The 13,392-nt window shown below is 46.3% G+C and overlaps 1 protein-coding gene across 1 annotated transcript in view; it reads left to right on the forward strand.

Annotated features, from left to right (window-relative positions):
- The window catches only part of LOC308283196 (extracellular calcium-sensing receptor-like), a gene marked incomplete at both ends in the record, with an annotated part of 46,578 nt that overhangs the window by 16,439 nt on the left and 16,747 nt on the right, over positions 1-13,392 (forward strand). Inside the window, one exon of the mRNA XM_080723574.1 lies at positions 715-990. Within this exon, the coding sequence (XP_080579700.1) occupies positions 715-990 (276 nt within the window). The remainder of the gene's footprint in view (positions 1-714; positions 991-13,392) is intronic.

Consider the following 13,392-nt stretch of genomic DNA (forward strand, 5'->3'; position numbering starts at 1 on the left):
TGTGAGTAGCCTATAATGTATTGCCTTAACAGGTCAGCTGCTGAGCCACTTTATGAAGGATTAATCTGGTGTGCTCATTTCTGTGCAGTAACAATAATTCCGAAGAGATATGTTCAAATGCAACTGATTATTGCAAAACCATTACGCACGCTGCATGCGCTCAATGCGAAAATGACAATGTAGATAATGAATGACTTTGTACAAGATGAACCTGCTCCTATATAATGTGTAAATGACATGTTTATGTTCAAATAGTGCAATCCAATATGTAATGCATTTACACACCTGCTTGTCACTGATGCATACAAATAATTTACAAATATATATATATGACCGTCATTTTTATTGGAAGTCTGAGAACTTCCGGAAATTGGGATCGGCAACCGGAAATTGGGATTGGCAGCATCTAGAATCCCGTCATTGTCTTTGACTTCATTCATTACCTTCAATCACAGAAGATGCCTCAATCACAGAAGATGCCAGACCTGGCATCTTCTGAAACGTTCTTTGGGGTGACTCCGATCTTTGTTGATTCGTCAAACTTATACAGCATTCATTGTAAGTCGTGCTCGGAGAAAAGATCACATTGGCCGTTCGCTGTCCGTAAGATGAATGTAGTATTTAAGCTGCAATGTCAAGTTGATGTCTCTTTTTAAATACCTCAAGGTATTACATTTAAGTCTTCATTTTTTTTTTTTTTTTTCTTTTTTCCAGGTCAGGCAGTTTTGGGAGCACACATTTCAATGTAAATTTGCACCCCTTCCGTCAGAGTGGGTGGATGCTGGTGGAAGGGTGTGTACTGGACAAGAGGACCTGGGAACAGCAGAGACTAAGCTTTTGGATATGTCTGACCTCAGGCTAGAGTATAATGTGTACAAGGCTGTGTACGCTCTGGCCCATGCCATCCATGACATGTTGCAGTGTGTGCCAGGAAGAGGGCCTTTTACTGGCCACAGCTGTGCCCGTTTGCAGACAGTCCAGCCCTGGCAGGTGTGATATTAAAAGTGGAGTAAAGTAACTAAGTACATTTACTTAAGTACTGTACTTAAAGGAGTAGTTCACCACTTTTCAACCTGTCTTCATATAATAGGTCCTCACTAATGTTCATGGTAAAATATCACAATTTTTTTCTACTCTGTCCAAGTCTCCTAGGAGAGCTGTGGGAAGTTCAGAATCCATCGTCTTGTGACATCATTTTCCAAAAAGAAAATGTAATCAATATTTTTGAAAAAAATATTTCGATTTTTATTATCGCGAGAGCAATGGCTTCCACTTTAAAATTGCAACTTTTCAGGAATAGAAAGCCTGCAGTTTCTATAAGCTGGATTGGCAATCGATGATGTCACAAGACGATGGGTTTCTGACCTGCCCACAGCCCTCCTCTGAGGAAAAAAGATCCAAATATTGTACTTTTACTCCACTACATTTATTTGAAAACGTTAGTCACTAGTTACTATATAATATTATAAAACATACATGAACCACTTTAATATTTTATACATGCTATTTATACATGCTACTATTTGAAAATAGCAGATCTACAACGTTGTGAGCTTGTAGATCTGCTATTTTCAAACATTTTGGACTTTTACTTTTGGTACTTTAAGTACATTTTGAAATTCCGGACTTTTACTTGTAACCAGGCCTAGAATTTCGTCATTTTAGGGGCAAGGCCACTTGGCCTTTAGTGTTGTCAATTTTTTTAGGGCACAAAGGCCAAGTGCCAGGGCAGGAAGGCCATCAATTAAAACAGTGATTTTAAGTCCACACCCCGACGGTCATAATTAATTTTGCTTAAAGATTAAGTACAAACAAAAACTGTTGACATTTTAGACTAGTTTTAGTCATCATGACAATTATTTTACCCCTTTATTTACCCCTTAATTGGACAAAGATTGCCATGTAATCATAATTATTTCACACATTTCCTCTCATCCTTTTGATGAAAAAAAAACTATTTTAGGAATACAGCACAAAACAACACAGAACACCTGTCCTGGTTATATAACCAATGTCTATTCAACCAACTGATCTCAGTACATTACAGTAGTACACTACATACAGTTCAGTACAGTACAGTACAGTACAGTACAGTACAGTACAGTACAGTAAGACAATACCAGCTAGTAGACAATGTCCAGTTCATCCAACTGAACCCACAACCCAGTAGCCACAGCCTAACATTACTAAACAACACCTGCAGAAGTTGCAGAACCACCAGTCCAGTAGCCTATAGGTACACACACACACACACACACACACACACACACACACACACACACACACACACACACACACACACGCAAACAAACACGTGCACGTGCATACACGTGAGCGTCGCGTGCAAACAAGCGGGCTAGTCATTTGAGTTTGTGTTTGTTGTTGCTACACGCTAGGCTAACAGTAGAGCAACATGGATTTAACATTTTTGTATGGATTCGTTTTTTTGGCCAATGCTAGAGTTCAGGTACGTGTACACAGCCGTTCACTCACATTCTCACTCTGTCTCCACACATCTGGGCGGGGGGATTATTTCCATCACATCATCAGCTGGCCTGGTTCCCTGTTCTAGCTTTATTATTCCTTTATTTTGTCGCGTGTTGGACGTATGGCTTGATAAAGTTGGAACATGTTGCAGATAAACATCGTCGCTTAGTAGTTTTGTAACTTTTACTGCTGTGAGCCATTCAACTCTCTCTCTCTCTCTCTCTCTCTCTATCTCTCTCTCTCTCTCTCTCTCTCTCTCTCTCTCTCTCTCTCTCCGCGCTGCTGCTCTGCCACTAGAGATGGGATTTATGGCTCTTTGAAGTGAGCCGGATCTCTGGGATCCGTTCATTTCAAAGAGCCGTTCAAAAGACTGGCTCATTCTAGTCACTAGTTGTAGTTACTTTGTACATTTTGATTATAATTATCACTTCAACCCTATATACATTTATTTCAGACATAATGTACATAGGCCTACCTTCCATTTGAAAATAGCCGATCTACAAGCTGTGAGCTGCTTGTAGATCTGCTATTTTCAAATGTTTTTTCCCCCTACATTTTATCCATTGGAAAAATGTTGAAATGGGACATTTTGCATAATTAGTAGGCCTACTTTCTAGCTACTATCAGTACTTTAACTACATTTTGATACCAATACTTTGATATTTTTAATCAAGTAGCCTACATTTTTTATTCCAAACTTCAACTTGTGGCAGAGTATTTCTACATTGTTGTACTTTTCCCACCACTGTTGTTCATCATTAGAAAGGAATGGCTCCCTATACTGTGAACCGGATCCCATCGTTCATATCAAAGAGCCGTTCAAAAGACTCAATTCGTTTGCGAACGTCCCGCCTCTATCTGCCGCTGCATGTCAGAAAGCAGCAGGTGTTTGAACGTAATGCGCATCACAGGACATATTTCGTACTCTCTTTGTTCGTGAACTAAAATGAAGACAGATTTTAGCCCAGTCTTTATTTTGTAGTTCTACATTTTTGTCTCCTCTTTATTCCTCAATGAAATTGTGAACTGCTGTGGGCGCTGGGCACTGCATGGGGCACCACGGCCACTGTGGCCGTTTGAGCATGTCATTTTTCGAGGGGCACACGGCCAAAGAGAGGGGCAACGACGGCCATGGCCGTCGTGGCCGCCGTGAAATTCCTGCCCTGCTTGTAACAGAGTAGCCTATTTCTATATTGCAGTATTGATGCTTTTACTTAAGTAAACAACAGTACAGAGTTTTTTTTTTCTTTTCTATACTATAGGTATATCCTAACTTTATAGAGTAACACTTTGTTGAGCAATTTTATAGAGTAACCCCAAACCCCAAAAGTCCATTGAGTTCAATGGAGGAGTGGTGCAAGCTTGACATCATGTATAGCAGGGGTTTTCAAAGTGGGTGACGGGGCACCCTGGGGTGCCGTGACGGCAGTCCAGGGGTGCCGCGAGATCATTTGATAATATTTGGAATTTATTTGGGCACTTGGGAAAAAATATTTAGTATGATTTTAAACTTGAAGTACAAAGTTATTTTCAGTCAGTTCTAACCAAAACGGCTATTATCTCAACGTTTTCCTCACAACATAATCACTAAAATATCATCACTGTCGGGCAGAAACCTTGTATCTCCCAAGTTTCAAAGACCTGCCAAGACTGTCGCACAAAACTAGTGAAAACAGCCGATCTACAAGCACACAACGCCTCGCAACGCGAGGCGTTGTGTAATTGTAGATCTGTGTGTGCTTGTAGATCTGCTGTTTTCACTAGTTTAGTACATTTTATAGATGATAAATACAAAACAAACGGTTTTGGACATATAAGGTTTCCACCCGACAACGACGATATGCTATAAATATAAGGTGCTGGGAGTGAAAATTATAATGTAGGGTTGCCTCGGATTAAAAAAGTATTTATGGGGTGCCCTGAGACAAAGAAGTTTGGGAACCCCTGATGTATAGCCAGGGTTGCCAACACCCCTGAATCCGGCAGGAGTCTCCTGAATTGTCATTACTCCTGAATTTCCCCTGGATTTGGTATCAAACTCCCAATTAACCAGAGCAATGGAAATGACATCTGCTATGTTAGCTTGAGGGGTTCAGGCCAGTGCAAGCAATCATACAGAGATATTCATTCAAGTAATGGCTTAAATTGTATACCCATCATTGTCCATGCTAGTAAAGCAAGCCTGATGAAGATATCAAACAGAACACAGGAAAATACAAATACGGGGGGAGGTTATGGAGTAACATTTAGGCAATGAGTGAATGAGGAAGTGTAGGTTAAGGGATTGTTTAATGATGCCTGTCAGGGAATGGTGATGGAACACAGGCCCAATTCCATGTCCCACCTAAGCCCTGTTGACTGTTGACTCACTGACTTAACTAGTGATGTCAACATGGTATGGGCTTATGGGTACACCCCCCTTGTGGTGAGCAAAATAACTCCTGGGGACTCAGCCAGAGGGTGCAGCTCCAAAGGGAACGGGACAGCACTTTAGATGAGTGTTTTATTCATGACACTTTACATCACATTTAACACCATATTATGGGGTTTCTTTTTGTGCCATAATTAATTCGTATTCGTACTTTGCCTTTTTTTTACTCCAAAACATTTTTACAAAAAAAAAAAAAAAAACATGTAAACAAATTAATTTGAAAAGAATATCCGTTAAAAAAAAGGACGAATGTTTTTTTGGAAGCTGCAGTGATTATTATGCCAAAAAAATATATATATTTTGTTTCTTACTGTTTTACGAGTAGTTTTTTTGTTTACTTCATCATGAATGCTTTCATCATCTGCACAACTACGAATCTCAGTCAGCAGTCAGGAAACTGCCAAAAATCCCATGATCGGCAGAGAGCCAATGATGTGAGGCCTGTCCCACTAGCCAATCAAAAGGCTCCGGAGTTGGCATGGCAACCAGCTGTTGCCATGTCTTGTAAAAGTGAGTACTCTGAGCTTTCTTATTCATAATTTTAGCTAATTCTATCACCAGTCCCTATGGAAGTCTAAATGCTCAAAAAATAATACATAAATACTATAATGAAATGAAATTAAATAAATAACAAAATGATATAAATAAAAAATACATAGTTCTATAGATCTAGGGAGTCATCCATATGTTTTCAGATCTATATGCCCATCCCCATGTTCTATTAACACATTCCCCGCCATTTAACAATACCTTCGTACTCTATGGTGCCTCTGGTCTCCATAGACTTCCATGTAATTCATAGTGCACGGATCATGCACACCCATGCCTAGATAATGCACCACGTGTGTCCACATTGCTCACAGCTTTCAAACAAAAAAATCCGAATGGAAATCCGTTCAGGCATTCATGAGATACAAGCCATTATGTTTTCCTAAAATGTAAACAAAGATGGCTGCCATGTTTGATAGATGGGGTTGCTATGGGGGTTAAACATGCAATTTCGCGATTTCTATCATGCCTACTACATTTTTTGGGGTCCAAAAAAATTTTTGAAAAAAAAAAAAATTGAATTTTTATTTTTATTTTTTTTCAAAATGGCGGAAATTCTCGGGACTATCGGGCCTGGCAGGGAAAGACATTGAAATAATCTCGGGACTATCGGGCCTGGCATGCAATGAGTTAATAGATCTATGGAGTCATCATATGTTTTACGGGTCTACCTGCCCATCCCCATGTTCTATAGATCTATGGAGTGTACCGCGGGGCCGCCTCCAGGCGGCGCTGTCACCCATGGCACAGTCAAAGTCCCGCATTTCCCATGAAAGTGCCGCTCCTATTTTTGGGCCCCTTCGGAGCCCCTTTGCGGCAGCGCCAGGGGGTCCGCGGGGGTCCCCGGAGCTCCAGGGGGTCCCCGGGGGGTCCCTCGGCCGATGCAGAGGCCCCTTTATTTAAAAGAAGTACAATACAAAGAGTACTTCTCTTATTTAATACAATTATAGAAATGCAAAGACGGAATTCAGTTCCCAGTGGATTCCTCGCGACTTGCATCAGTGCAACCACACTTGCAATTTCCCAGGATGGCACCTTTCTAGTTTATTCATGTTTTTCAACATTACTTTTTTGAAAATAGCAGATCTACAACAAGCTCACAATGCATCATATGTGGTCCATAGATCTAGAGAACATCATAGATCTGTAAGACATGGGGATGGGCCTTTAGATTTATAAAATATGTGGGTCCATAGAACCTTAGAACATAGGGATGGATCAATAGATGATCTATAAAACATATGGATGGGACATAAAAACATGGATTGACCAATATATAGAACATGGGGATGGGCCTGTAGATCTGTAAAACATATGATGACCCCATAGATCTATAGAACATGGGGATGGGCATGTAGACCCGTAAAACATATGATGACTCCATAGATCTATTAACACATCTGCCGCCAACCACTTTTATATACGTTCCATTATAGCCAGCTATTTACCGCCTTACAGTACAGCTACGTTTCATAGTCTTTTCATTGTTTTACAATTGATGGCGCTCTCGCGCCGCCTGTGATTTAATACAGTAGGGCAACATCAAAGGGAACCGGGTAATTCACGTGAATGAAAAAAAAAAGTCAGAAAACTGCATTGAAACACATGTTATCAGCCAATCCAAAACATCAGAGAGCACTACAGCAGTGCACTACACTACAGCAGTGGGACAAGACTCCAACCAAGATTTGAATATAGGATAGTTAGAGTTAGAGTTAGAGTTTAGATAGTTTATTGATAGCCTAGAGATGACAGTATAGAATTCGTTTAGATTTGAGTGTATTTAGGTGATGTCATGGCCCCTGCCCCAGTGTCCTGTGTTTGTCTATGTGTTAGTCTGTCTGTCTGTGTGTGGGCGTAGGCTTGGCTCCTGGCTTTCCAGATTGGCACACCTGTCTCTGGTCTTCTCATCAGACTCACCTGGCAGCCGTCTACTCATCACCTCCTTTCCATAAAAGCCCTGGTTTCCTGCGGCGCGCTGCCAGATCGTTTTCACAGTTCCATGCGTTGCCTGTCTGTTTGCCTGCCAACCTGCCTACCTGCTAGCCCACCACTGCTAGCCGACCACTGCTAGCCTACTACCACCTGGTAGCCTACCTGCTAGCCCCACTCCAGACGACACCCTTACCTCCCTCCATTCCAGCCTTTGAATTAAAAACCCTTGGACTTTGATTTTGGTGTCGTGTTCTGCTTTTGGGTCTGCCAGTTTTGTTATACGTGACAGAACGATCTGGCCATAATGGACCCAGCGGAACTGGAAAGGATTAAGTCAGCCATAACCAACCAGGGACAGCGTATCGGTGACATCCAGGCTGTCCTTCAGACCCTAGTTGGTGAGGTGTCTCAAATTGCCACTCAACTAGCTGCTCCCAGTCCCAGCACTGATCCACCAGATGCCTCTCAACCTCCTGTCCCTGCCTCACCACCTATTGTCCATGCAGCAGAGCCACATATTCCTCCTCCGGCGAAGTATTCTGGCAACCCCAACACCTGCCGTGAGTTTTTAACCCAGGTTCAGCTCACCTTTAATGCTCAGCCATCCCGATTTATTCAAGAAGCGGCCAAGATGGCTTTCATTGTCAGTCTACTGGAGGGGCCTCCCCTCAGCTACTTTAACGCCTTGTATGAGCAGCATTCCCCCACAGTTCTTTCCTTTGCCCAGTTTTCTACTGAGCTCAAACGAATCTATGATCATCCCATTCGTGGTCAACAGGCCGGTCAGCAACTTTTGAGACTCCATCAAGGAAGACGTTCTGTGAGAGAGTTTGCTGGCGAGTTCCGTTCCTTAGCCGTTGAGTCTGGTTGGAATGATCAGGCACTGCTCTCCGCCTTCCAGAGTGGGCTCAACCGTGCCATCGGCAGAGAGATCGCTCTGAGAGGGGATCAGCGTTCCTTAGATGAGGCTATTACCACCGCCATAAAGATCTCTGACCAGATGGCCCAGTGGCAAGCAGAACCCATTCCTTCCAGGCCCACAGCTTCCTCAGTTCGATTCTTTCCAGAAGAACCCAGACGTCCTGTATCTCAACCCGAGTCCTCCGGACCCCCTGGTGAGGAGCCGATGCAATTGGGTCGGACCCGCCTCACTCCTGACGAGCGCCTTCGACGCATTAACTCGGGGGCGTGTCTCTACTGCGGAAAACTCGGCCATTTCCGGTCCACCTGCCCCTTGCGGCCAAAAGAGGAGGCTCGCCAGTAGCAGTGGGGGTTCTGGTGAGCCAAGCAGTCTCTTCCCCTGAATCACGTTTTCGTATGCAGTTCACTGCCTCTCTCCGGTGGCAGTCTCAGTCCTTGTCCTTGCTTGCCCTGGTTGATTCAGGGGCAGATGAGAACTTTATTGACTCAGCTCTTGTCTCCCAAGCCGGCATTTCTCTTGAGCCTCTATCCTCACCTCTGCGAGCCAATGCCCTCACTGGTAGCCTTCTCGCTCAAGTATCCCATCGCACTGTGCTTGTTCACCTCATTGTTTCTGGTAATCATCATGAACACATCCAGTTCCATGTCATATCCTCTCCTCTTGCGCCCATTGTCCTTGGTCAACCCTGGTTAAGACTCCACAATCCCCATATTGACTGGACTGCAGGGAAGGTGGTCAGCTGGAGCTCCTACTGCCTCTCTACCTGCCTGCGCTCTGCCCGCTCGCCGTCAGAAGGCACCAGCTCCCCTGAAGTCTATGAGCCTCCCACCTGTCGAGAGTTCCTACTGTTTACCATGACCTCGGAGAGGTATTCAGCAAACAGCGTGCCCTGTCTCTTCCACCGCATCGGCCCTATGACTGCGCTATCCACCTGATTCCTGGGGCCCCACTGCCATCTAGTCGACTGTACAACGTGTCTCGTCCTGAGAGAGAGAGCATGGAGAAGTACATCCACGAGTCCCTGGCTGCTGGCGCTATTCGCCCTTCTTCCTCCCCGGTGGGTGCAGGGTTCTTCTTTGTGGGGAAGAAGGATGGATCTCTACGTCCCTGCATTGATTATCGTGGACTAAATGACATTACCGTTCAGAACAAGTATCCATTACCTTTGATTGCCGCTGCTTTTGAGCCTCTTCAGGGAGCAACCATTTTCTCCAAGCTAGATCTACGCAATGCTTATAATTTAATTCGCATCAGGGCTGGCGATGAGTGGAAGACTGCATTTAAGACCCCCCTTGGACATTTTGAATATCTTGTCATGCCTTTTGGGTTGACCAACGCACCAGCCGTTTTCCAAGCCCTTGTAAATGATGTCCTCCGTGATCTACTTAATCGCTGTGTCTTTGTTTACCTGGACGACATCCTGATCTTTTCCCGCAACAAAGAGGAGCATGTGGAGCACGTCAGGCAGGTGCTGCAGCGCCTCCTCGAGAACAGACTCTACTGCAAGGCTGAGAAGTGTGAATTCCATGTCACGTCTACAACTTTCCTGGGGTTTGTCATTGAAAGTGGCCAGGTGAAAGCAGACCCTGAAAAGGTGCGAGCAGTGGAGGAATGGCCCCAACCCACTACTTTGAAGGAACTTCAGCGCTTCTTGGGGTTCGCTAATTTCTACCGGCGTTTTATCAGAAACTACAGCCGTGTAGCCGCTCCCCTTACCAAGTTGACTTCTACATCCTTTCCTTTTGTGTGGACTGCGGAAGCTGAAGCTGCCTTCAAGGAGTTGAAGAGGCGTTTCACCACGGCCCCTGTCCTCATCCATCCCGATCCTTCAAGACAGTTCACCGTGGAGGTTGATGCCTCGGACTCCGGGGTGGGGGCCGTCCTGTCCCAGCGTTCAGCCGATGATCAAAAACTCCATCCCTGCGCTTTCTTCTCCTACCGCCTGGACCCTGCTGAGCGCAACTATGATGTAGGTAATCGGGAACTGCTCGCAGTCAAGCTTGCTTTGGAGGAGTGGAGACATTGGCTAGAGGGGGCAGAACACCCATTTGTCGTATGGACAGATCACAAGAACCTCGCCTACATTCAATCAGCCAAGCGACTCAACTCCCGTCAAGCCCGGTGGGCACTGTTCTTCGGACGGTTCCGGTTTACCATAACCTACCGGCCAGGCTCCCGCAACGTCAAACCAGATGCCCTGTCTCGCCTGTACTCACCTGAGGTTTCTTCTTGTCCTGAGCCCATACTTCCCTCATCCTGTGTGGTGGCTGCAGTGACGTGGGAAATCGAATCAGTGGTCCGTACGGCTCAGCAGGCTCAACCAGACCCGGGTGGTGGCCCAGCTAACAGACTTTTTGTGCCTGATTCAGTACGCTCTAAGGTCCTCCTCTGGGCTCACACGTCACGCTTTGCATGCCATCCTGGAATAAATCGCACCCTGTCCCTTCTCAAGCGGCACTTCTGGTGGCCCACCATGACCGCTGACACTCGGGCCTTTGTGTCTGCCTGCACTGTATGTGCTCGTGGAAAGTCGTCGCATCAGCCACCTGCCGGACTACTCCGTCCCTTGCCAGTTCCTAGTCGCCCCTGGTCCCACTTGGCTCTGGACTTTGTTACTGGTCTCCCTCCTTCACAAGGCAATACTGTTATACTCACCATTGTGGACAGATTTTCGAAAGCGGTTCATTTTTTGGCCCTCCCTAAACTGCCCACAGCCCTGGAAACGGCTGATCTCATGGTGCACCATGTGTTCCGGATTCATGGCATACCCCTGGACATTGTGTCGGACAGAGGCCCCCAGTTCATCTCCCAGGTGTGGAAAGCCTTCTGTCGCGCCCTTGGGGCCTCTGTAAGTTTGTCGTCTGGCTTCCACCCTCAGACTAATGGGCAGTCTGAAAGGGCCAACCAGGATCTGGAAGTTGCCCTCAGGTGTGTCGCTGCCAAGAATCCCTCCTCCTGGAGTACTCACCTGGTGTGGATTGAATATGCCCACAATTCCCTGTCCTGCGCTGCCACGGGTGTATCACCGTTTGAGGGTTCCCTGGGTTACCAACCGCCACTGTTTCCAGCTGAAGAGGCTGACATTGCTGTTCCTTCTGTCCAGCATCACCTGCAACGTTGTCGTAAGGTGTGGAAGGATGTGCGCGCTGCCCTCCTCGGCTCAGTGGACCGTAATCGGCGATTTGCTGACCGCCACCGAACCCCTGCCCCTGTGTATCAGCCTGGCCAACTTGTGTGGCTGTCCTCCAAAGACCTTCCCTTGAAGACTGACTCCAGGAAGCTTTCACCCCGTTTTGTTGGTCCTTATGAAATCCTCTCCATCATCAACCCTACTGCGGTCAAGCTCAAGTTACCCCCTCACATGAAGATCCATTCCACCTTCCATGTCTCCCAGCTAAAGCCAGTTGTGACCAGCCCACTTTCTCCGCCGGATGTGGCCCCCCCACCCCCCCGCGTCATTGATGATCACCCTGCCTACACCGTCCGGCGGCTGCTGGACGTACGTCGTCGGGGTAAGGGCTTCCAGTACCTGGTGGATTGGGCAGGTTACGGTCCTGAGGAGCGATGCTGGGTGCCACGTCGTTTCATATTGGATCCGTCCCTCATCTCTGATTTCAACCGTGCACACCCTGACAAGCCTGGTGGATCGCCTGGAGGCGTTCCTTGAGGGGGAGGCACTGTCATGGCCCCTGCCCCAGTGTCCTGTGTTTGTCTATGTGTTAGTCTGTCTGTCTGTGTGTGGGCGTAGGCTTGGCTCCTGGCTTTCCAGATTGGCACACCTGTCTCTGGTCTTCTCATCAGACTCACCTGGCAGCCGTCTACTCATCACCTCCTTTCCATAAAAGCCCTGGTTTCCTGCGGCGCGCTGCCAGATCGTTTTCACAGTTCCATGCGTTGCCTGTCTGTTTGCCTGCCAACCTGCCTACCTGCTAGCCCACCACTGCTAGCCGACCACTGCTAGCCTACTACCACCTGGTAGCCTACCTGCTAGCCCCACTCCAGACGACACCCTTACCTCCCTCCATTCCAGCCTTTGAATTAAAAACCCTTGGACTTTGATTTTGGTGTCGTGTTCTGCTTTTGGGTCTGCCAGTTTTGTTATACGTGACAGGTGAAGACAGTTTTATATAGTGGAGTAGAGAAGGAGGAGACGGGACTAACACAGGGGGGAAGTGAGACTGAGTTACTAGGGCCCAAGGTGGAGGGGACTTAATTATTTTATACTTTAGCTATTGAAAAATAGCAGATCTACAAGCTCACAGCGCGGCACTCTGCGTGCTTGTAGATCTGCGACTTTTGAAATCCCCCCTAGAACAATCATGGGGGTCCCGCAGTGAATCCTTGTACCCAAGGCCCAGATTTTGGTGTGACACCCCTGCACACACATTTACGACACACATGGAAAACCCCAGTGTTTAGCCTGATCAGATTCCTACCTGATACACGGTCCTCCTCCCCCAGTCCACTCCTGGCTCGTAAAGATATTCCATTGATAAACAAACAGTCATCTGCTGTAGTGGCTCGTAAAACTATAATCCATGTGGCTAAATAGTCAGTAAACAAAATGATCCAAGGCGATTCCAGTGTTGTCCCTCTGTGTTGTGTAATGGTCAACCACTGGTTGTTGTCGCCTCTGTCTGGACAAGAAAGAACGCACCCCGCTGAAAGATCTCTCAAAAAGGGGTAAATAAAATCCAGTTGTGTTGTGTGCTGTGTGCATGCGTGCACGCGTGCGTTGATCCAGCAAACTTTCCTCTGCGTCGAAAGTTATCTGATCTGCCCAAACACGCATGCCTGCCAGTGGCGGACGGGAAGCCCCCGCAAGCCACGCGATGCGTGGGGGCCCCGCACAGCGGGGGCCCCGAGCCCCCGCCGCCTCGGACCGTCCGTACTCGCTCAAACTTTTTTGTCTTTTTTTTTCAAAAAAAATACAAATATTTTTAAATAAAGAAAATATAAACCTTGAAATGTGTTTAAAAACTGAATGTAAAAGATGATAGGCAAGAATCACGAATCTTCCATTCTATAACAAACACCAGGCTGTCACCTGACTACCTCGTAGCCACTC

The sequence above is a fragment of the Nannobrachium achirus genome (genome assembly GCF_963921795.1).
Source record: "Nannobrachium achirus genome assembly, chromosome: 4".
Classification (NCBI taxonomy): domain Eukaryota; kingdom Metazoa; phylum Chordata; class Actinopteri; order Myctophiformes; family Myctophidae; genus Nannobrachium; species Nannobrachium achirus.